Genomic DNA, 21,947 nt, shown 5'->3' with positions numbered 1-21,947 from the left:
ATTGGAAGAATGGGCAAAAAATGGCAGATGGAATACAGTGTTGGGAAATGTGTGATAATGCATTTTGGTAAAAGGAACAATAGTGCAGACTATTATCTAAGTGGAAAGAAGGTTCAAACATCAGAGGTGCAGAGGGACTTGGGAGTCCTCGTGCAAGACTCCATGAGGTTAATTTACAGGTTGAGTCTTTGGTAAAGAAGACAAATGCAATGTTGACATTTATTTCAAGGGGATTAGAATATAAAATCAAGGAGATAATGCTGAGCCTTTATAAGACACTAGACACGCTGCACTTGGAGTATTGTCAATAGTTTTGGGCCCCAAATCTCAGAAAGGATGTGTTGTCATTGGAGAGAGTCCAGAGGAGGTACATGAAGGTAATTCTGGGAACGAATGGGTTAACATATGAGGAGCATTTGTCAGCTTTGCGATGTACTCATTGGAATTCAGAAGAATGCGGAGGGATCACATTGAAACATACCAAATGTTAAAAGGACAAGATAGGGTGGATGCGAAGAGGATGTTTCCTGTGTTTGGAGTATCCAGAACTAGAGGGTACAGCCTCAAAATTGAGGGGTGACCTTTTAGAACAGAGGTAAGGAGGAATTTTTTTAGCCAGAGAGTAGTGAATCTATGGAATGCTCTGCCATAGGCTGTGGTGGAGGCCAAGTCCGTGGGTATAGTTAAGGTGGAAGTTGCTCATTTCCTGATCAGTCAGGCATTAAAGGATATGGAGAGAAGGCAGGTGTATGGGGTTGCGTGGAATCTGGGATCAGCCATGATGGAATGGTGGAGTAGACTTGATGGGCTGAATGGCCTAATTCTGCTCCTATGTCTTATGGCCTTATAACGAAATGGAAACTTACAAGCAGCATCTATGGAGGGGAATGAATGAGCAGTTGAGTTTGTTTCCCTCAGCTGGTGCTGCCTGACTTGCTGAGTTCCTCCGGTACTTTTGTGTCTGTTGCTCAAGATTTCCACAAACTCCTTACAGACAGCAGCAGGAATCGAACCCTGATCATACAGCTGGCAGCTTAAAACAATTGTGCTAGCTGTTACACTACCAGGCCATCCTATCAGCTTCTATCAGGTTTCTCCCTCGGCCTCTGCTGCGCCACAGAGCACAATTCTAATTTTTCAACCTCGCCTTATACCATGTGTCCATCCAGGCTTCATCCTGCTAAACGTCTTGTGGTTATTACAGAGACTTGGATGGCTCAGGGGCAGGAATGGTTACTTCAAGTGCCAGGCCTTAGATGTTTCAGAAAGGACAGGGAGGGAGGCAAAAGAGGTGGGGGCGTGGCACTGTTGATCAGAGATAGTGTCACGGCTGCAGAAAAGGAGGAAGTCATGGAGGGGTTGTCTATGGAGTCTCTGTGGATGGAAGTTAGGAATAGGAAGGGGTCAATAACTCTACTGGGTGTTTTTTATATACCACCCAATAGTAAGAGGGACATCGAGGAGCAGATAGGGAGACAGATTCTGGAAAGGAGTAATAATAACAGGGTTGTTGTGGTAGGAGATTTTAATTTCCCGGATATTGATTGGCATCTCCCTAGAGTGAGGGGTTTAGATGGGGTGGAGTTTGTTAAGTGTGTTCAGGAAGGTTTCTTGACACAATATGTAGATAAGCCTACAAGACGAGAAGCTGTACTTGATCTGGTATTGGGAAATGAACCTGGTCAGGTGTCGGGTCTCTCAGTAGGAGAGCATTTTGGAAATAGTGATCACAAATCTATCTCCTTTACCATAGCATTGGAGAGTGATAGGAACGGACAAGTTAGGGAACCGTTTAATTGGAGTAAGGGGAACAATGAGGCTATCAGGCAGGAACTTGGAAGCATAAATTGGAAACAGATGTTCTCAGGGAAATGTACCGAAGAAATGTGGCAAATCTTCAGGGGATATTTGTGTGGGGTTCTGAGTAGGTACGTTCCAATGAGACATGGAAAAGATGGTAGGGTACAAGCTACGTGGTGCACAAAGGCTGTTGTAAATCTATTCAAAAAGAAAAGAAGAGCTTACGAAAGGTTCAAAAAACTAGGCAATGATATGAATCTAGAAGATTATAAGGCTAGCAGGAAGGAGCTCAAGAATGAAATTAGAAGAGCCAGAAGGGGACATGAGAAGGCCTTGGTGGACAGGATTAAGGAAAACTCCAAGGCATTCTACAAGTATGTGAAGAGCAAGAGAATAAGACGTGAGAGAATAGGACCAATCAAGTGTGACAATGGAAAAGTGTGTATGGAACCGGAAGAAATTGTGGAGGTCCTTAATGAATACAGCACTTTGGTTCAGTATTCAACACGGAAAAGGATCTTGGTGATTGTAGGGATGACTTGCAGTGGACTGAAAAGCTTGAGGATGTAGATATTAAGGAAGAGGATGTGCTGGAGCTTTTGGAAAGTATCAAGTAGGATAAGTCACCGGGACTGGGCGGGATGTACCCCAGGCTGCTGTGGAAAGCGAGGGAGGAGATTGCTGAGCCTCTGGCAATGATCTTTACATCATCAACGAGCAAGGGAAAGGTTCCGGAGGACTGGAAGTTGTGGATGCTGATCCCTTATTCAAAAAAGGGAGTAGGGATAGCCAGTGAGTTTTACAGTGAATTATAGGCCAGTGAGTCTTACTTCAGTGGTTGGTAAGTTGATAGAGAAGATCCTGAGAGGCAGGATTTATGAACACTTGGAGAGGCATAATACGAATAGGAATAGTCAGCATGGCTTTGTCAAAGGCAGGTCGTGCCTTATGAGCCTGATTGAATTTTTTGAGGATGTGACTAAACACATTGATGAAGGTAGAGCAGTAGATGTAGTGTATATGGATCTTAGCAAGGCATTTGATAAGGTACCCCATGCAAGGCTTATTGAGAAAGTAAGGAGGCATGGGATCCAAGGGGACATTGCTTTGTGGATCCAGAACTGGCTTGCCCACAGAAGGCAAAGAGTGGTTATAGACAGGTCATATTCTGCATTGGGACCGGTGACCAGTGGTGTGCCTCAGGAATCTGTTCTGGGACCCCTACTCTTTGTGATTTTTATAAATGACCTGGATGAGGAAATGGAGGGATGGGTTAGTAAATTTGCTGCTGACACAAAGGTAGGGGGTGTTGTGGATAGTGTGGAGGGCTGTCAGAGGTTACAACGGGACATTGATAGGATGCAAAACTGGGCTGAGAAATGGCAGATGGAGTTCAACCCAGATAATTGTGAAATGGTTCATTTTGGTAGGTCAAATATGATGGCAGAATATAGTATTAATGATAAGACTCTTGGCAGTGTGGAGGATCAGAGGGATCTTGGTGTCCGAGTCCATAGGACACTCAAAGCTGCTATGCAGGTTGACTCTGTGGTTAAGAAGGCATACGGTGTATTAGCCTTCATCAATCGTGGGATTGAGTTTCAGAGCCGAGAGGTAATGTTGCAGTTATATAGGACCCAGGTCAGACCCCACTTGGAGTACTGTGCTCAATTCTGGTCGCCTCACTACAGGAAGGATGTGGAAGCCATAGAAAGGGTACAGGGAAGATTTACAAGGATGTTGCCTGGATTGGGGAGCATGCCTTATGAGAATAGGTTGAGTGAACTCGGCCTTTTCTCCTTGGAGCGACGTAGGATGAGAGGTGACTTGATAGATCATCATCATCATGGCTCCGTCTGTCTAAGTAGACAATGGATGCACCCGTCTGGGGCGCAGACCTGGGCGATGAATATGAAGATCCTGGGCTGCCCAGACATCAAGATTCCCCTTTTGGTCTCGCTGATGTGGTCCAAAGGAATGCGAAGCAGTACATTTTGTATAAGCTTGGCTGCAGGAGCTGCCGGGAGTTGACGTGATATGTCATCCAAGCGCCTTAGGGGCTCCACTCCGAATTTGTGTAGGGTTTACTCCTTAGTCTTCTCTTTTCCTGAAGATACCCACAAGGCAGTGGGATCCGTAACCCTGGATAGGGGCCCATACCGGGTACTGTCAGCCGGAGCCAGCTGAGCCCGGGACTCGTATAAGGCAGGGTCGTCACGCCCTGTAGTAGTGACATATGGAACCACTACCCACTACCCACTGACCTGATAGACGTGTACAAGATCATGAGAAGCATTGATCGTGTGGATAGTCAGAGGCTTTTCCCCAGGGCTGAAATTGCTAGCATGAGAGGGCATAGTTTTAAGGTGCTTGGAAGTAGATACAGAGGAGATATCAGGGGTAAGTTTTTTAATAAAGAGTGGTGAGTGCGTGGAATGGGCTGCTGGCAGCAGTGGTAGAGGCAGAAATGATACAGTCTTTTGAGAAAATCCTGGATGGCTACATGGAGCTTAGAAAACTAGAGGGCTATGGGTAAGGTAGGGATATGTTCGGCACAGCTTTGTGGGCCAAAGGGCCTGAATTGTGCTGTATGTTTTCTATGTTTCTGTGTCTTCTGCACCCTCTCCATAGCCTCCACATTATTCTTATAATGGGCCAGCAAGAATTAATGCAATACCCTAGAGGGAGCCTAACCAGTTTCATAACACTGCAACTTAACTTCTAATGGTTGTGAGTTCTACATTCTAGCCACTCACTGGATAAGGCAATTTCAACTGATTAAAAATGAATTTATTAGTGACCATTTTTCATTTATTGTCACAGACTATGATTGCCTCAAATGGAAACATGGAAAAAATGTGAATGAAACCTATCTCAGAGAAGTATGTATAGAATTGTCCTTGTACCGAGTACAGGTACAGAATAATATATGAGTAATATACAGGACACAATTAGGAAGCTTTTATTTGTGTTCGTGAGATCATAACTGCAACCTTGTTATGGATTTGCTCTTTCTACCTAAGCAAAGATACATTTGTGATAGAGGTTTATAAAAAGGTTCACCAGACGAAACTCCTGAGATGATAGAAGTGTTCTATGAGCAGATATTAAGCAGACTGAGCCAATGCTCTCTCGAGTTTAGGAAAAAGGGAGGTGATCTCATTGAAATACACAAAAACCCTCATGTGACTTGATGCAGGGATGATGCTTCCTCTGACTGGGGTGGCTGGAACCAGAGATCACAGACTTAAAATAGGCAGTAAATTATTCAAATCTGAATTGATTAAACATTTCTTCATTCAGGGGATAATAGAAAGTTGAAATTCTTTAATCGAGAGAACTGTTGAGGCTCAGTATATTCAAGGCAGAGATTGACAGCTTTTTTGACGTAAGGCAATGGTTTAGTATGAGAAAGAGAAGCTGAGTTAAAAAATCATCCAGACCAGGTCTGAGAGGCTGAATACCCAGCTCCTGCTTCTGAATCTTACATTATCGTTCTCTGAACATCTTCTACTTCTAAAATTTGATTTATTTTCCATCAAATGACTCAAAAATATTCATTGTTTCAGCATCTGGTCAAAACTGGAGAGGACAGCATTTATACTGTAATTAGCTCAAACTGCATTGAATCGACTTCTTGTGTTACAGCTCTTACCTAGACAGGTAGCTCCAGCATTTAGACCAAGGGATGATGAAGGGTTGTGAGAAGCATGTGCTGCGTTATTTTTTTACTTGACCATTTCTCACTGTGCTTTTTAAAAATCTCGTATGTCTTGCTGCACTTCAACAGGTAGGTAATTGTCTAAGCTTCCTTTAAAACTTCCTCATCGTCCCTGTAATGTTCTCTAACACCAAAACATAAAACTAATTTAAAGAAAAACATGGAGCCGAGATAACTCATGTACATCCTTAGTTTTACTTTTAGCAAGACACTTGGTGGCATGATGACATTTGCCTTTTACGTACTTTTATACATAACCTGTAATGAATTATGTAAATAACAAAGAATGCTTAATCAAATAATATATTTACCATATTACTCAAATATCACTGATATGTTAAATATACAACAAGCAAGATACTCAAAATCATTTTAGCATGATAGGAGCATTAAAAAGCAGAGTACAAATGGTAAATGTCACATCCATGATCATACAGAGTTGTAGTGCAGGATGGAGGGGTATTATTTTGTCTCTGCATCTTGCATTTTTATGTTGTAATATTTGAGGGGAATATTTATAAGATTCAAGATTCAAGTTCAAGACTGTTTACTATCATTCTTATGTATATGAGTGTAACGGAGAATGAAATAAGACATAGGAACAAATTAGGCCATTCGGCCCCTCACATTTGCTCTGCTATTCAATCATAGCTGATTTATTTTCACTCTCAACTCCATTCTCCTGCCTTCTGCTTGTAACCTTTGGCGCCTTTACTAAGAGCCTATCAGCCTTTGCTTTAAATATACCCAATGAGCTAGCCACTACAGCTATCTGTGGCAATGAATTCCACAGATTCACCATCCTTGAAGAAATTCCTCCCCATCTCTGTTGAGTCCTGACGAAGGGTCTCGGCCCAAAACGTCGACTGTACCGCTTCCTATGGATGCTGCCTGGCCTGCTGCGTTCTCCAGCACTTTTTGCGTGTGCTGCTCTGTTCTAAAAGTATGTCTTTATATTCTGAGGCTGTACCTCTGGTGCTAGACTCTTCCATATTGTAAATATCTGTGAATTTGTGTGAACTTAGAGTTTCAAATTGATTTTCTGATTTTCATTCCTTTCTGAGCAAGCTCACATTGTTAAATGCAGAACGAATTTTTTACGCTTTTGGCATCTGGACATTATTTTACTATCAATGCTTGCCTCTCATGTGTATTTTGTTCCCACGCGGCTGATCAGGAATGACAACCATTACATTAACTCATGAATGCAGTAACAGGGCTGGAGACTGGAGATTGGAGTTCGGAAGTCTGCCCTGGGATTGGAGGACTGTCAATCTGTGTGGGAGTGTGGGAGAGAAGAATGGGGCTTGTTTTGCTGTTGTTGTTTTGTTGCTTGTTGTGTTCTGTGTTGCTCTACCAAGCATTGTAGGCATGCTGTGTTGACAAAGGAATGTTCGGGGACACGTGCAGGCTGCTCCCAGCACATCCCTAGCTGTGTTGGTTGTTAACGCAACTGACGCATTTCATTGTATGTTTCAATGTTCGTGTGACGAATACAATCTGAATCAGGAAAGCAAACCGGAAGCACATCACTATCTGGTACAATTCACCAATCTTGTTCGGGTATGTGACTTGTAAAAAATAAGTATCTTATCAGAGCAAGGATTTACTAGAATTCAGAATCATGGGTATTAAAGCTGTTAGGAGTTTTGGAAATTATACTTGTTACGTACACCTGTTATAGGAGTTACCCATGAAAATGGCTTACTGTTTAATGCTTGTTTCAATGCATAATTGAGAAATATCTATTGACTTTCTATCAATCCTCAGCAGCTACATAGGTTATCAATTCCCTATTTATTTAGAGATACAGCACAGAACAGGCCCTTTTGGCTCAACAAATCACACTGCCCAGCAACCCACCTATTTAACCCTAGCATAATCACTGAACAATTTACAGTGACCAATGGTACATTTTACATTTTTGGACTGTCTAGAGCACTGTGAGGAAACCCATGTGCACACCGGAAGGACATACAAACTTCTTACAAACACTGAACTCCAGTGCCCTGAGCTGTAGTTACATCATGCTAACAGCTATGCTGCCGTGGTGCCTCGTATCTTCCGTTCTCCCCGCTACGGTAAGGATAATTAATAGGCATCCATTAGTTTCATGAGACCATGGATTTGCACCTTGGAAGGTTTCCAGGGCGCAGGCCTGGGCAAGGTTATATGGAAGACTGGCAATTGCCCATGCTGCAAGTCTCCCTTCTCCACGCCACCGATGTTGTACAAGGGAAGGGCATTAGGACCCATACGGCTTGGCACCAGTGTCGTCGCAGTAAGTGCCTTGCTCAAGGACACAACACGCTGCCTCAGCCAAGGCTCGAACTAGTAACCACTTGGCATCACGCTAACATGTGGCATATATGGTAAGGATAATTACACCTGAATATTACTTGGGCACTACCTTCACCATTTCTTCAATCTATTTATCAGGTTTATCATTGTTTTTAGAAAATGCCCCTGAGAAAAAAGGGAAGAGAATTGAGGTACGTCGAGTATTATTTATTGTTTGTAAGAGGAAAGAAAAGGAAGCATCCTCCAAGCACCGCTTCTGCGTTAAGGAAGAATTGCCTCCAGGTTTTTGAATTTTCTTACCTTTGGTCATTACGATTCCTGCAAGTACCTTGTGCCGTGCATGTGAAGAGGTCAAATTGTCTGTTAGCTCTTTGAATTTCTCTGTGACCAGGTGAAATACTGCATCAGCGAATTCCTGAAAGACATGGAAACAATGCATTGCAATGAGGCTGGCTGTGATGTGATCTCATGATATGCACCAAAGCCCAAATACTGAACCAGAATCACTGGCATACGTCATGAAATTTGTTGTTTTGCACCAACAGTATGGTGCAATACATAAGGAAAAACTATAAATTACAATAAGAAATATATAAAGAAAGTTACTTGATTTTCATTTTAGTTCAACAATTACTCAAGAGGAGGAAAGAATCTAGAAATGGAAGCTCTCAGTTTTATATAATTATATAAAGCTATGTAATTTATATACATTTAATTATATTTAATATAAAAATGAGGGTGTGAATTGAGCAATTGTTGAACAAAATGAAAATCAAGTGACTTTCTTTTCCTGCATTAAATGGTAGATAATTTCACTTACCAGTTGAGTTGCTTTCTACCTTGAGCAGCGAGGTAATGAGCCTGATTCACTCAGTGTGTTATAGCCTATTCCTTTGGTTACTCTCCATCTGCATCACCATCTCCAGTCACACGTTATGGCCCTTTATTAATCTTCCCTTCATCGTTTTTTTTTACATTAATAATTCCCAGGCTCTTCTTAAAGTATAAATAGGCACGATGGAATTTAATAAATGCAGATCAAGCTGTGCACATCCCAAATACTAATTTGTTTTGCCCCCTGCTCCTGACAATGAGAAATGCTACTATCCTTAGCTTCTTTTTTTCCACTGCTTCAGAAGAGGTGCACTTTATTAAATTCATTATATTCACTTCTGTCATAGTTTAGAATGGTTTCCACATCCAAGACTAGTGATTTTCAGATCTTTATTTTAGACCTCTTTTATTTTGTAATCAATATGTAATATCCTTTATGTCTTAATATGCATTTGCCTATGGACATATTTCCAGAGAATAGATGAAAGAACAAATCAGTCTCAAAGCCTTTCAAATATATTCACCGGCCTGGAAATTTTTTCATTGCTTGAATGCTTTGGGTACCACATGAAAGAATCATACTTGGAATATAGAACTGTATAGGCCCTTCAACCCAAATGTTGTGCCAAACTAATTTAACTAATAATTAACCACTTAACTAAAATCTATTCCGCAAATACAATATCCATATTCTTCCATTCTTTGCGCGTTCTTGTGTCTACCTTTTGATTCTTTGCACTCTCATGAGCTTCTTAAACACTTCTGTTGTATCTGCCTTGAATACCACCTCTGACAATGTAACCCACCACTCTGTGTATAAAACTTACATCTCCTTTGAATTTTCTTCCACCTGCCTGAAGTGCATACCCTCTATCTCTGGATACTGCATGGTTATTTATTTATGTAGTGACACAGTGTGGAGGAGATTCTTCTGACCCTTTGAGCCACATTGCCCTAGCATCTCCACAACCGCAATTAACCCCACCCTAATCATGGGACAATTTACAATGATCAAAACCCACCTGGTATGTCTTTGGGCTGTGGGGGAAACTGGAGCTCTCATGGAAAAGCCACACATTCCATAGGGAAGGTGTACAGAGACTCATTACTGAACAGTGACGGAATTGAACTTTGACATCTGGAATGCCCCGAGTTGTAATGGCGTTACATTGACCACTATGCAACTGTAGCCCCCAAACCATACTTACTGCATGGTTCTCATGACAAGTTGTTTCTGGGCCTTTGATGGTTATCATGTACTTATGCTTAGATGTATGGGGTGATATAAAACAGCACTCACGAAAATTTGCGTGTTGCCCACCCACCGATTTTTTTTCTGTGAATAATGTGAGGCAGGTTCAGAAGAAGCATGCTTTGAGTCTGCTGCAGTAATGATAGTTCGATCGCCATAGAGTTGGATGCCTGAATCTTCCTGCATTTGTTCCTTTTAAGATTTTAAAGTACATCTCACACCCACCCTGCCATATCACTGTAGGTCTCTTTTATAGCATCATCTCAGGAGCCATTCGATGATGATGTTGACCACTCATCTCCCCTCCCAGCTCCCACACTCTCTTCAGCTGACTACAAACCCCCACCCTCTTGCTCTGATCTTTCTCAGAGATGCAGCTGACTGAGATCATGAGCATAAGCCATGCAAGAGCGGTCATGGAATAATGCAGGAGAACGGTGGAGGGAATGGGGTGGCTGGGTCCCATGCCCACGCACAAAAAATGCACTGGCCCACTGGTTTAACCTGCCTTTCCAGTAGCACCTAAACACCTCAGCTATTTCTTTACTTCGCCCATACTACAACTGTAACCACACTTTAGAAAGTACATCTCGAGAGAGTGAGCAATTTCAAGTTCCTGGGTGTCAAGATCTCTGAGGATCCAACCAGGTCCCAACATATCGATGCAGTTATAAAGAAGGCAAGACAGTGACTATACCTCGTTAGGAGTTTGAAGGGATTTGGTATGTCAACAAATACACTCAAAAACTTCTATAGATGTACCATGGAGAAAGGCTGCATCACTGTCTGGTACTGGGGGGGTGGGGCGGGGGGGGGTCGACGGCACAGGACTGAAAGAAGCTGCAGAGGTTTGGAAATTTAGTCAGCTCCATCTTGGGTACTAGCCGACAAAGTACCCAGGACATTTTCAAAAAGCGGTGTCTCAGAAAGGCAGCGTCCATTATTAAAGACCTCCAGCACCCAGGGCATGCCCTTTTCTCACTGTTACCATCAGGTAGGAGGTACAGAAGCCTGAAGGCACATACTCAGTGATTTAGGAACAGCTTCTTCCCCTCTGCCATCCGATTCCTAAATCGACATTGAGCTCTTGGACACTATTGCACTTTTTTAATAGATAGTATTTCTGTTTTTTGCATAATTTTAAATCTATTCAATATATGTATACTGTAATTGATTTAGTTATTTATTATTATTATTATTTTATTTTGTTTTTTTTCTTCTATATTAGGCATTGCATTGAACTGCTGCTGCTAAATTAACAAATTTCACATCACATGCCTGTGATAATAAACCTGATTCTGGTTCTGATTCTGACATCACAGGTGAAATGGCCCGACACAGCCCAAGTTTCTGAAAGAAATTGTAAAACTGCAAGATATGATAGAAATTCCATCAAAAGTCCAGAATTTCTGAATGCCTTTCCATTCATTCGTTTGTAAGTGGCATTTTATTATCTGGATCTCTGTACTGATATAGCAACTACTGCTCGGTACTTCCAATATTACCTTTAAATGCCCTTTAATGGAACATGACATGTTACCCGAAAGGCAGCTAAGGCTATAATTTAGAGCAGATCTTGTCTGAATGTCAGACAGGCATTGCCTGTCTTGCTAGATCCATTCAACAAACGCTGCCTAAAGCACGACTGAAGTAAGCTTAATCCCTCCTACAAAATCACACCACTTACGGATATCAATTTACACTAAGGTATCACTCACCTGTGAGCCAGGAAACTTTGATTAATAATGAAAATGCAAACCTTGATCTATTTTGAGTGGTTTGATTCATATTTGAACTTCAAAAAGACAAATTTCAACACAGGGTGAGTGTGATTTTTTTTTACGGAATAGGCCTAGCTGCTGATTTATTAAAAGTCCGGTGTTTTGTCTGACACCTGTCGGGTGTCATACTTAGATATCACTTATTAGTACGCAGTTTCTTTCATGCAGTTGACAGTAGGACTGAACATTCACAGAATGTGCCAACGTATGTGCCTAGGCCCTATCTCTATTCTGCATTCCTCAAAAATTAATGAGAGAAGAATCATTTTTCAGAGCAGTGAACATAGCTAGCATTGTTTTATATGTAAAACATCAAAGTAGAACATATTTTTAAAGCAAGCTTTTTTCTTCCTTCCTCCCCGGTGGGTTTGCTGACAAAAGTAACACGTTCAAGCACTGAAAATACAGCCAGCAATATGTGAACCTTAATAAAAGATGCTTTAATTAAACATCATCGCTTTGTTTGGTTTTACTGGACTGGCTTCAAGTATGCACAATTATAAATCTTTAATATTTCGGGATGCTAAGTCCTCTGGAAACAATATCTTCAAAATGTTGATGGAAACTTTGAGAGTTAATAACCAACAAAACATCCCATTAGATTAGCAATAGGAGTCCCGATTTCTGAATAAGAACATAAAAAAACAGAAGCAGGATTAGGGTATTTGGTCCATCATTCCTGCTCCACCATTCAGTATGTTTTTGACTAATTTTGTTTTACCTGAGCATCATTTTCCTGCACTCTCCCCATATTCCTTGACTCTTTAATCCAAAAATGGTGTCACTTTCTTTCATGAATATATTAAATGCCACTCCAATTGACTTAAGTAGTTTAAGCAGTTGCCTTTGAGCGGAAAATCCTACAAAAGGTAGTGGATTCGGCCTGGTATATCACCGGTGAAGCCCGCACATCTGCGTGAAACACATCTTATTATAAATACAAGCCTGATCTAGTTTTAGAGTCAGAATACCACAAATTATATTATCACCAATCCGTTATTACAGATAGGACAATTCATAATAACTGTCCGGATATAACAACACAGGATAAACAAGTAAGAACAACTTATTTAATACATATAGCCATTCCAAACACACATAACCTACAGAAATCAATAAGTAACAAACACCAAAAGCACGTTACACACATAAAAGTTGCTGGTGAATGCAGCAGGCCAGGCAGCATCTCTAGGAAGAGGTACAGTCGACGTTTCGGGCCGAGACCCTTCGTCAGGACTAACTGAAAGAAGAGATAGATTATGAGAACACTCAGTCCTCTTCTATTGTCATTTAGAAATTCATACATGCATTAAGAGATGATACAATGTTTCTCCAGAGTGATATCACAGAAAAACAGGACAAACCAAAGACTAACACTGACAGAACGACATAATTATAACATATAGTTACAGCAGTGCAAAGCAATACCATAATTTGATGAAGAACAAACCATGGGCACGGTAAAAAAAAGTCTCAAAGTCCTCGAGTCGATGGACTCCCGAGTCCCCGATAGCAGGCGGCAAAAGGGAGAAACTCACTGCCATAAACCTCCAGGCACTGTCAACTTGCCAATGCCTTGGAAGCAGCCGACCCCAGCCGACACTAAGTCCGTCCATCCAAAAACTTCGAGCCTCCGACCAGCCCCTCCGATACAGCCTCCCGTGTGCCATCCTCTGCCGAGCGCCTTCGACCTCGCCCCTGCCGCTGAAACAAGCAAAGCCGAGGATTCGGGGCCTTCTACTCCGGAGATTCCGGTTACCACACAGTAGCAGCGGCAGCAAAGCGGGCATTTCAGAAGTTTCTCCAGATGTTCCTCCATACTGTCACGTCTGTCTCCATCAAATCAGAATTGTGCATGGTACCCTACTCGACAGATTACAGATATCATTCAGCGAAGCGTCCACGCGCACTGCTGTCGCACCGCCATCTTCTCCCCTTCTCCAAGTTGAATTAAAAGAGGAAATTGAAAGACTTTGGAACATGAACGAGGTATACATTGTCCCAATAGTAATATCTACAACTGCTATCATCCGGAAGGCACTACACAATAAGATTAAACAATTAGGCCTACACAGCAAGATCAATGTAAATCTTCAGAAAGTCACAATACTAAACACCACGAGAATAGTCTGAAAGGTCCTAGTGATTGACAAATAAGCATGCTTGGCTACGCTTGTACCTCAGGTTTTACTAGCTTGAGCGGAGAAAAATAAATAATAATAGTAATAAATAAACAATAAATAGAGACCATGAGAAGAGTCCTTGAAAGTGACTCTATAGATTTGTGGGAACAATTCAGTGGTGGGATGAGTGAAGTTATCCCCTCTGGTTCAACAGCCTGGTGTTTGAGGAGTAATAATTGCTCTGAACCTGGTGGTGTGGGTTCTGAGGCTCCTGTACCTTTTCACTGATGGTAGCAGCGAGAAGAAAGCATGGCCTGGATGGTGGGGGTCCTTGGTGTGGATGCTGCTTTCCTGTGACAGTGCTCTGTGTAGATGTGCTCAGTGGTGGGGAGGCCTTTGCCTGTAATGGACTGGGCTGTATCCACTACTTTTGTAGGCTTTTCCATTCAAGGGCATTGGTGTTTCCATAACAGGCCAAGATGTAATCAGACACATCTACAGAAATTTGATGTCATGCTGAATCTTAAACTTCTGAAAAAGTAAAGGCGCTGCCATGCTTTCGTCATAATGGCTGGACCCAGGACACATCATCTGAAATGATAACACTGAGGAATTTAAAGCTGCTGACACTCTCCACCTCTGATCCCCCTGATGATGACTAGCTCATAGCCCTGTGGTTTCCACCTCCAGAAATCTATAATGCATTGTTGTGGCCCCACTCAGCCAGATTGTCAGTCTCTCTGCTATATGCTGATTCACTACCACCTTTCATTTGCCAACAACAGTGGTATTGTCAGTAAATTTAAAATATGACATTAGAAGTATACTTAGCCTCACGGTCATAAGTATAAAGTGAGGAGAGCAGAAGGCTAATCACACAGCCTTGTGGAGATTGTGGATTAGATATTGTTGCCAATTCAAATTGACTTGCGTCTGCAAGTGAGGGAATTGAAGATCCAGTTGCTCAAGGACGTATTGAGGCCAGGGTCTTGAAACTTATTGATTGGTTTTAAGGGGATGATAGTATTAAATGCTGAGCTGTAGTTAATGAGCAGCATCCTAATGTATGCATCTTCACTGCCCGCACGTTCCAGGATTGTGAAGACCCAATGAAATGGCATCTGGTTGACTTGTTGAGACTGTGCATCTATTGCGCATTTGTAGAATGACACGTGAAGTCCAGCTCTCTTCAGCCTCCTCAGAAAGTAGGGGCATTGATGTGCTTTCCTGACTGTTTAGGATGTGTTCTAGGACCATGAGAGGCTGTGTGTGATGTGTACTTCCAGCAGTATGAAGCTGCTTGCAGTTTCCACTGCTGTGCCAAAGATGTAAAGAGGAGTGTGAGTGGTGTGAATTCTCCTGAAGTTGATAATCAAATCCTTTGTCTTGTTGACATTATGGAAGAGGTTATTTGCCTGGCACCAGGCCTCATACTCTTCCACCTCCTCACTGTAGGCTGCCTCATTGTTGTTGGTGATGAGCCCCACCACTGTTGTGTCATCCATTGTTAAATCAGCGTTATCTCCTGCATTAGGTATCCATGATAATTACAGTTCATCGATTCCTGACCAGTTAATGATTTGCATAAGTATTCTAAGCTAATTCCCATGTTCATATGGGTCATTTCTCAAATTTTCATGAAACCTCAGACAAATAAAGGCTACTTCTGATAAAGTAAATGTCTAACTTGTTTCAAAGACTACCCCCCTTTGAAGTACACTGCTTTGACTTTGGTTTTCTCCATTGGTCACTATTCTCATTATACTAACATGCTTAGGCTTTTTGCTTGAAGCACCTGCCACAGTTTAGCAGTGGCATAATTCACATATCTTCCTTATTTTATTTATTGAGCTAGAGCTCAGAAAAGGCCCTTCCAGCCCTTCAACCTGCACTGCCTAGTGATCTCCCAATTTCATTCTCGCCTAATCAGAGGACCATTCACAATGACCAATTAACCTATATCTTTGGACTGTGGGAGGAAACCAGAGCACTCAGAGGAAACCCACATGGTCACTGGAAGAACATACAGATCCCTTACAGGCAGTGGCGGGAATTGGATTTGGGTCGCCCATACTGTAAAGTGTTGTGCTGCACTTCCTGCTGCTCTTTTCTTTCTTCAGCTTAGCTTTGGTTTGACCACCTTCTTGTCACTCATAGGTGACACAGCTTGAAAATATATTTGTGGTATCGTTGGATTTAGACTGCAGTTACAGTCTTGTAACCCATTATGTATAAAATTGTGAAGTAAAATGATATACAAACATTTTAAGTACACCCTATGTACTTTTTTTTCAAGTTTACCCTGCAGAAAATAACTTGCTGTCTTCCAAAACTCCAAAAGTAAACATCGAACATTAGAGCACAGTACAGGTCCTTTGGCCCACAACGCTATGCTGACCTTTTAACCAACTTATTCTTTCCCTCCCGCATAGCTCTTAATTTATCTATCATTCAAGTGCCTATCCAAGAATCACTTACATTTCCTGAATGTGTCTGCCATTACCAGCACCCCTGGAAATGCATTCCATGCACCTAACACTCTCTGTAAAACACATCAGACATCTTCTCCTCCATATACCTCTTTCCTATATGCTGATATGTCACCAGCTTTGATTCAGTGCTGACGACACTGAATCAAATTTCAGCAAATTTAAATATGGCATTGGAGCTGTATTTAGCCTCACAGCAATAAGTGTAAAGTGAGTAGAGCAGGGGTCTAAGCACACAGCCTTGTGGTGCACCTGTGCTGGTAGAACTTGTGGTTGTGGTGGGATGTTGTTGCCAATCCTGACTGTCTCCTATCTCCTTAAAATTTTGGCCCCTCGCATTAGTCATTGTTTGAAACTTAAATGATGAAGGCAATTCAAGGTACCAAATAGAATTTTACAGACTTTTTAAAAAAATTTCCAGCATTCCTGAGCAAGTTTAACAATTGCCTGTATTGTCTCCAAGGACTGGTGCCTGTGTTTTGTAACTGTAACGAGTGTTTTAATTGATGATTGTATGCTACGGAAGATGTAGCTAGTGAACAAGCAATGGTGAAATGAGTAACCATCTGACTGAAGAGAGAGAGAGAAATGTTTGCTCTTTGTGGAATTTGTTTGCTTTGTTTAAAAATTTAACAAGAAGAATCACTTATGTCTACATAATTGTCTGTGAAGCATTAATTGCTCACGTTGGGCTGCCTTTAAGTTACCTGCTTGTTAACCTGTTTTGCTGATATCACATAAACAGAGGCATTTTTCCAAGCTACAACATTTTGCAGGGAGTTTTATAAACTTAGAAGCCATCGTTTGTTGTATTACTATATTTATTTATTTGTTTATTGAAATACAATGCGGAATGGGTCCTCCTGGCCCTTCAAGTTGTGCCACCCAGCAACCAAACTATTTAACCCTAGCCTAACCACAGGACAATTTACAATGAACAACTAACCTACTGTTACGTACCCCGTAACTGGGTTGCCAAACCAGCAGAAATGGATCACTCAGTTGGAGTCTGGAGTACTAGAACTAAGAAAGTTTTATTAAAGAAACAAGCAACACAGTAATCGAAAGGATAATAAATGCAACAATTCAACAATGATAACCACACATGTGCACAGAATTAAGATAACAGCATCAATCAAGCTCTATCGTTGTCTAGGGGTAAATGACCAATTTCAAAATGACTCAAAGTTCAGTCCAGTTTGTAGTTCAGTTCGCAGTAATCGTTGCCATGGCGATGGACAAGGTGGGGGAAGAGAGACAGAATAGGAACAACTGATCATTCAGAACACTGCTTCACTCACAGACCAGCGGGATGGCTCACAAACAGCATTTGGGCGGGTCCTTGGTGATGTCACCTGAGGTCACCGACTGTGACCCCTCCTCCAGATGCGGTCGATCCTCTGCAGTGAACCCGGCACCCAGGCAAGGGCGGACACACACCGGGTTCCCGCTGATCGTACCTTTCCACCCTTGTCGTTGTCTGGTACTTCTCACCCACTCGTGAGAAGCGCACCGCTTCCAGGGTCTCGTTACCTCGGGTGGCGTGTGTGTCTGTCTTAGCGAACCTGTCCCTTTTTATCCCCCTGCTGGGGTATCGCCTGTCCATCACTTCAAACAGTTCAGGGTTCAAAGGGGGGAGCCGCTCCAGACAGCTCTTCCTCCCACATCCCTCCACCACACATCTCCAGACGCTGCTCCATTGTTCCTTATCTCTCCTTCCCCTGAGGGCAGGTGGCAGACCAACTGCTGATGCCACTGATGCTAGCCCAGGCCAGCAAACATCTTAATTTTATGTGTATTCTCGTAACACTACCAACTGGTACGTCTTTGGACTGTGGGAGGAAACCCATGCGGTCACGGGCGGAACGTACAAACTCCTTACAGATGGCGGTGGGAATTACGGTATTCGCACTTGGATATTTAACATGATATGTTAACAGATATGATATGTTAACAGATGCATGTAAGATTTTATGAACTTTTTTTTAGTTTAAGGATTTTAAACCCACACGAGCAGCAGAAACTGTCTTAGTGAGCAGTTAGTAAGTTAAAGTTACAAACCAATTTCAATGTCAAAGTCAAAGTCAAGTTTACTGTCCTATATACAAGAACCTGACTTGCAACAACATTTCAGGCATCTGCTTTACATTGGTTCTGATGTTACCTTCCTTTTCTGAGCACCATAGATTATAAAGTCCTTCAGAAGTTTCAAAGTTCAAAGAGTATTTATTATCCAAGTATGTATATGTCATCATACACGTACATTTTCTTACAAGCATTCAAGTGTTCCTTTTCTTGAAGGCATTCACAGTAGAACAAAGAAATGCAATAGAGATTCAGTCAAATGCAGATGCAGATCCAATATCCTCATGAGCTATGGAATCTAGCAGAACAGGCCACTAATTAACGTTTCTTTAACTTTGCTTTTGAGGCCAGGAGTGTCTGGTTTCAATTTCTGGGCTCCACAGGAGAAAGTTAGGGTTAGTCCAACCCCTGAGCATCCTCTCCTTGACTTTGCTTCTTGTCACCATTGACTGAAACTCACCTACTTCCCAAACTTCTAATTTCCAAGCACCTACTGGCCAGCTGCTGCTCTGCCAACAGCCTGATTTTAAAGCTATGGCCATTGTTGGTGAGATTCCTTCGCATTAACTTGACAGTTTCATGCAAATAAAAACTATGTTGGAGTGTTTGGTAGGGAGGAAGACTACAAATAGAAGATTCACAGTATTGTATCTAATTGATGCTTTGTTGCTGACGCATTTGAAGATTTATTTAAAGAGGTAGGAGAAGTTGGCGGCGCGATGCAGCGCACGCGGCCGTTCCGAATGATATCGTATGTGTTAACTAGGGGGCCATGCACAAACCTGATTTGATGGAGACAGCCGTGAGAAGCATGGAGGAACACCTGGAGAAACTTCTGAAGTGCCCGCTTCGCTGCTGCTGCTACTGCGCGATCGAGAATCTCCAGAGGAGAAGGCCCCAAATCCTCGGCTTTGCCTATTGCCTGTTGCTGGGGCCGGGGTCGAAGCGCTTGGCAGAGATAGTGCTTGGTGCTCGGTGTTGGAGAGCTGGTGGGAGTCTCGGAGTTTTCGGATGGACTCGGAGTTGGACTGTGGTCGGGTGCTTCCAGGATGCTGCATCGGCAAGTTTGCAGAGCTGGAGATTCACCGTCTGCGTGAGATGATGGGACTTTCGAGAGACCTTGAGATTTTTTACCATGCCCATGGTCTGTTCTTATCAAATCACGGTATTACTTTGCAATGTTGTAACTATATGTTATAATTATGTGGTTTTTGTCAGTTTTTCAGTCGGTTTGTCTTGTGTTTCTGTGATATCATTCTGGAAAAACATTGTATCATTTCTTAATGCATGCATTACTAAAAGACAATAAAAGAGGTCTGCGTGTCCTCATAATCTAATCTAATCTAATTTTTCTACTTTCCTTGTTGCATGTGGACATCACTAGGATTTTACTATTCTCCCTGAATTGTCTTCTAGATTAAGCTTCGTGATGAAAGTGTTCCCGCAGAGCTGTTATGTAGGAAGTTCAAGGACTTAGACTGAGTGAAAATGAAAGTGAAGTAATATACAGTAAATTCACGTTATTTGGTCTGTCAGTTAATCGGGGCAGCAGCTTATTTGGGACAACTAATCAAGAACAAAAGCTAATCAAGAAAATAGCCAGAATTCCCTCCATTTAGTTGGAACACTATGCTGTTAAGTGGGAAAGGAGGCTGTTGCCACACAGTTTCTACCCAGCATCAGTTGTGTGAACTTGTATGGCCATTAGATACTACACCATGCTTAGGGCAAACAGGTTTTAAATAGTGTTATTTAGTCATAATCATAGTCATAGTCATACTTTATTGATCCCGGGGGAAAATGGTTTTCGTTACAGTTGCACCATAAATAATAAATAGTAATAGAACCATAAATAGTTAAATAGTAATATGTAAATTATGCCAGTAAATTATGAAATAAGTCCAGGACCAGCCTATTGGCTCAGGGTGTCTCACCCTCCAAGGGAGGAGTTGTAAAGTTTGATGGCCACAGGCAGGAATGACTTCCTATGACGCTCTGTGTTGCATCTCGGTGGAATGAGTCTCTGGCTGAATGTACTCCTGTGCCCAACCAGTACATTATGTAGTGGATGGGAGACATTGTCCAAGATGGCATGCAACTTAGACAGCATCCTCTTTTCAGACAACACCGTCAGAGAGTCCAGTTCCATCCCCACAACATCACTGGCCTTACGAATGAGTTTGTTGATTCTGTTGGTGTCTGCTATCCTCAGCCTGCTGCCCCAGCACACAACAGCAAACATGATCGCACTGGCCACCACGGACTAGTAGAACATCCTCAGCATCGTCCGGCAGATGTTAAATTTGCGTGTCTTTGTGTTCAAAAAGCCATGATTTTTGTCACGGATAGTTGGTGAGAAATAAGCAGGAAGATAACTTGGAACTGTTTTGCTCTCTGCGGTTTCAAACATTCAGGCTTGGAGATGCCAGAAACGGCTGGGATTGAAAATGAAACCAATTCACTACTTCAACAAGTTAGGGACTATGAAGAATTTGAATTCTTCAAGAATCAACAATCATCTTGAATATTACAATGAATCAGAAGATTTTGGGGATGCAATCGTATGAAGGCAGTCCATTATCAGCACTAGGTGTCTACACAAATTTAATTCATTTACAGTCAATCAAAAGAATACGGCAGTATGTTGGATGGCCATTGTATATGATGATGACAGTGAAACCAGTGCGGGAGAGTTTTTAAAGTGGAAAAGCTGTTGCACTCAGACAGTTCCACTCTCTTGATCTCAGAAGTCCGGTCCCAGTTGTACGAGTAGTTGTCACAAACTGGAGTGGTTGCAGTGGATAACCATGACTCTCCTGTGCCATGTCATGCCCTTCGCTCTTCACGAAGCTTTGCATAACCGTCTTCTTAGCTGTTGGATCCCACTGTTGGCCTCATCTGCCCAGTTGGCCTGAGATGACTTCATATGGTAGGATAGGCATGTCCCTGTTTTACTGGTATATAAGTCCCACTGGCTACCCTACTGTCAAAGTGGTGTACTAGTGTGTGGCCACTGTCAAAGGCAAACAGCTACTTGGAGCCACAGGTGAGAGCTGAGTGACTGGTGGGGACCAAAGGTGAGTGAGCTGCCCCAGAGTGGAGACGACAAGCCCCTTCACCAGAGGTGGTACCCCTCCCTGGACCCCCCACACACAACAGGGTTCACTGGATGAATTCCTCTGTTGATGACTATTAGGAACTAATACACAGTTTTATAGTACTGCAGTAGCATTGACAGTGTTCTAATTTGTTCTGTATTTTAATTTTAATGCACAATTGTTACTCAGTTAAATTATAGTTTGTGCTTATTATACCTTTTTAACTATTTTCATAAAACTTTGGCTAACAGGGGCCGCTTCTATATTTTTGCCAAATTGTGCTGGTCCTAATGTGTCCCTGTTAACTGGAATCCACTGTATTTCCTCCTGCAAACAACATGATGTTCCAATTTCCTCCCACAGTCCAAAGACATTCAGGTTAGTTGGTTACATGGGTGTCGTTGGGCGGCACAGACTCTTGAAGCAGGAGGACCTGTTATTGTGCTGCACCTCTAAGTAAAAA

The 21,947-nt window shown here is 42.2% G+C and overlaps 1 protein-coding gene across 2 annotated transcripts in view; it reads right to left on the bottom strand.

Annotated features, from left to right (window-relative positions):
• The window catches only part of adarb2 (adenosine deaminase RNA specific B2 (inactive)), an 832,269-nt gene that overhangs the window by 200,540 nt on the left and 609,782 nt on the right, over positions 1-21,947 (bottom strand). For both annotated transcript variants that reach the window (XM_063044383.1, XM_063044384.1), the window contains one exon: positions 8,123-8,237. In XM_063044383.1, coding sequence (XP_062900453.1) covers positions 8,123-8,237 — 115 coding nt within the window. The remainder of the gene's footprint in view (positions 1-8,122; positions 8,238-21,947) is intronic.

The sequence above is a fragment of the Mobula hypostoma genome, chromosome 3 (assembly GCF_963921235.1).
Source record: "Mobula hypostoma chromosome 3, sMobHyp1.1, whole genome shotgun sequence".
In the NCBI taxonomy this organism is placed as follows: Eukaryota; Metazoa; Chordata; class Chondrichthyes; order Myliobatiformes; family Myliobatidae; genus Mobula; species Mobula hypostoma.
This window is presented reverse-complemented; position numbering and strand designations above follow the sequence as displayed.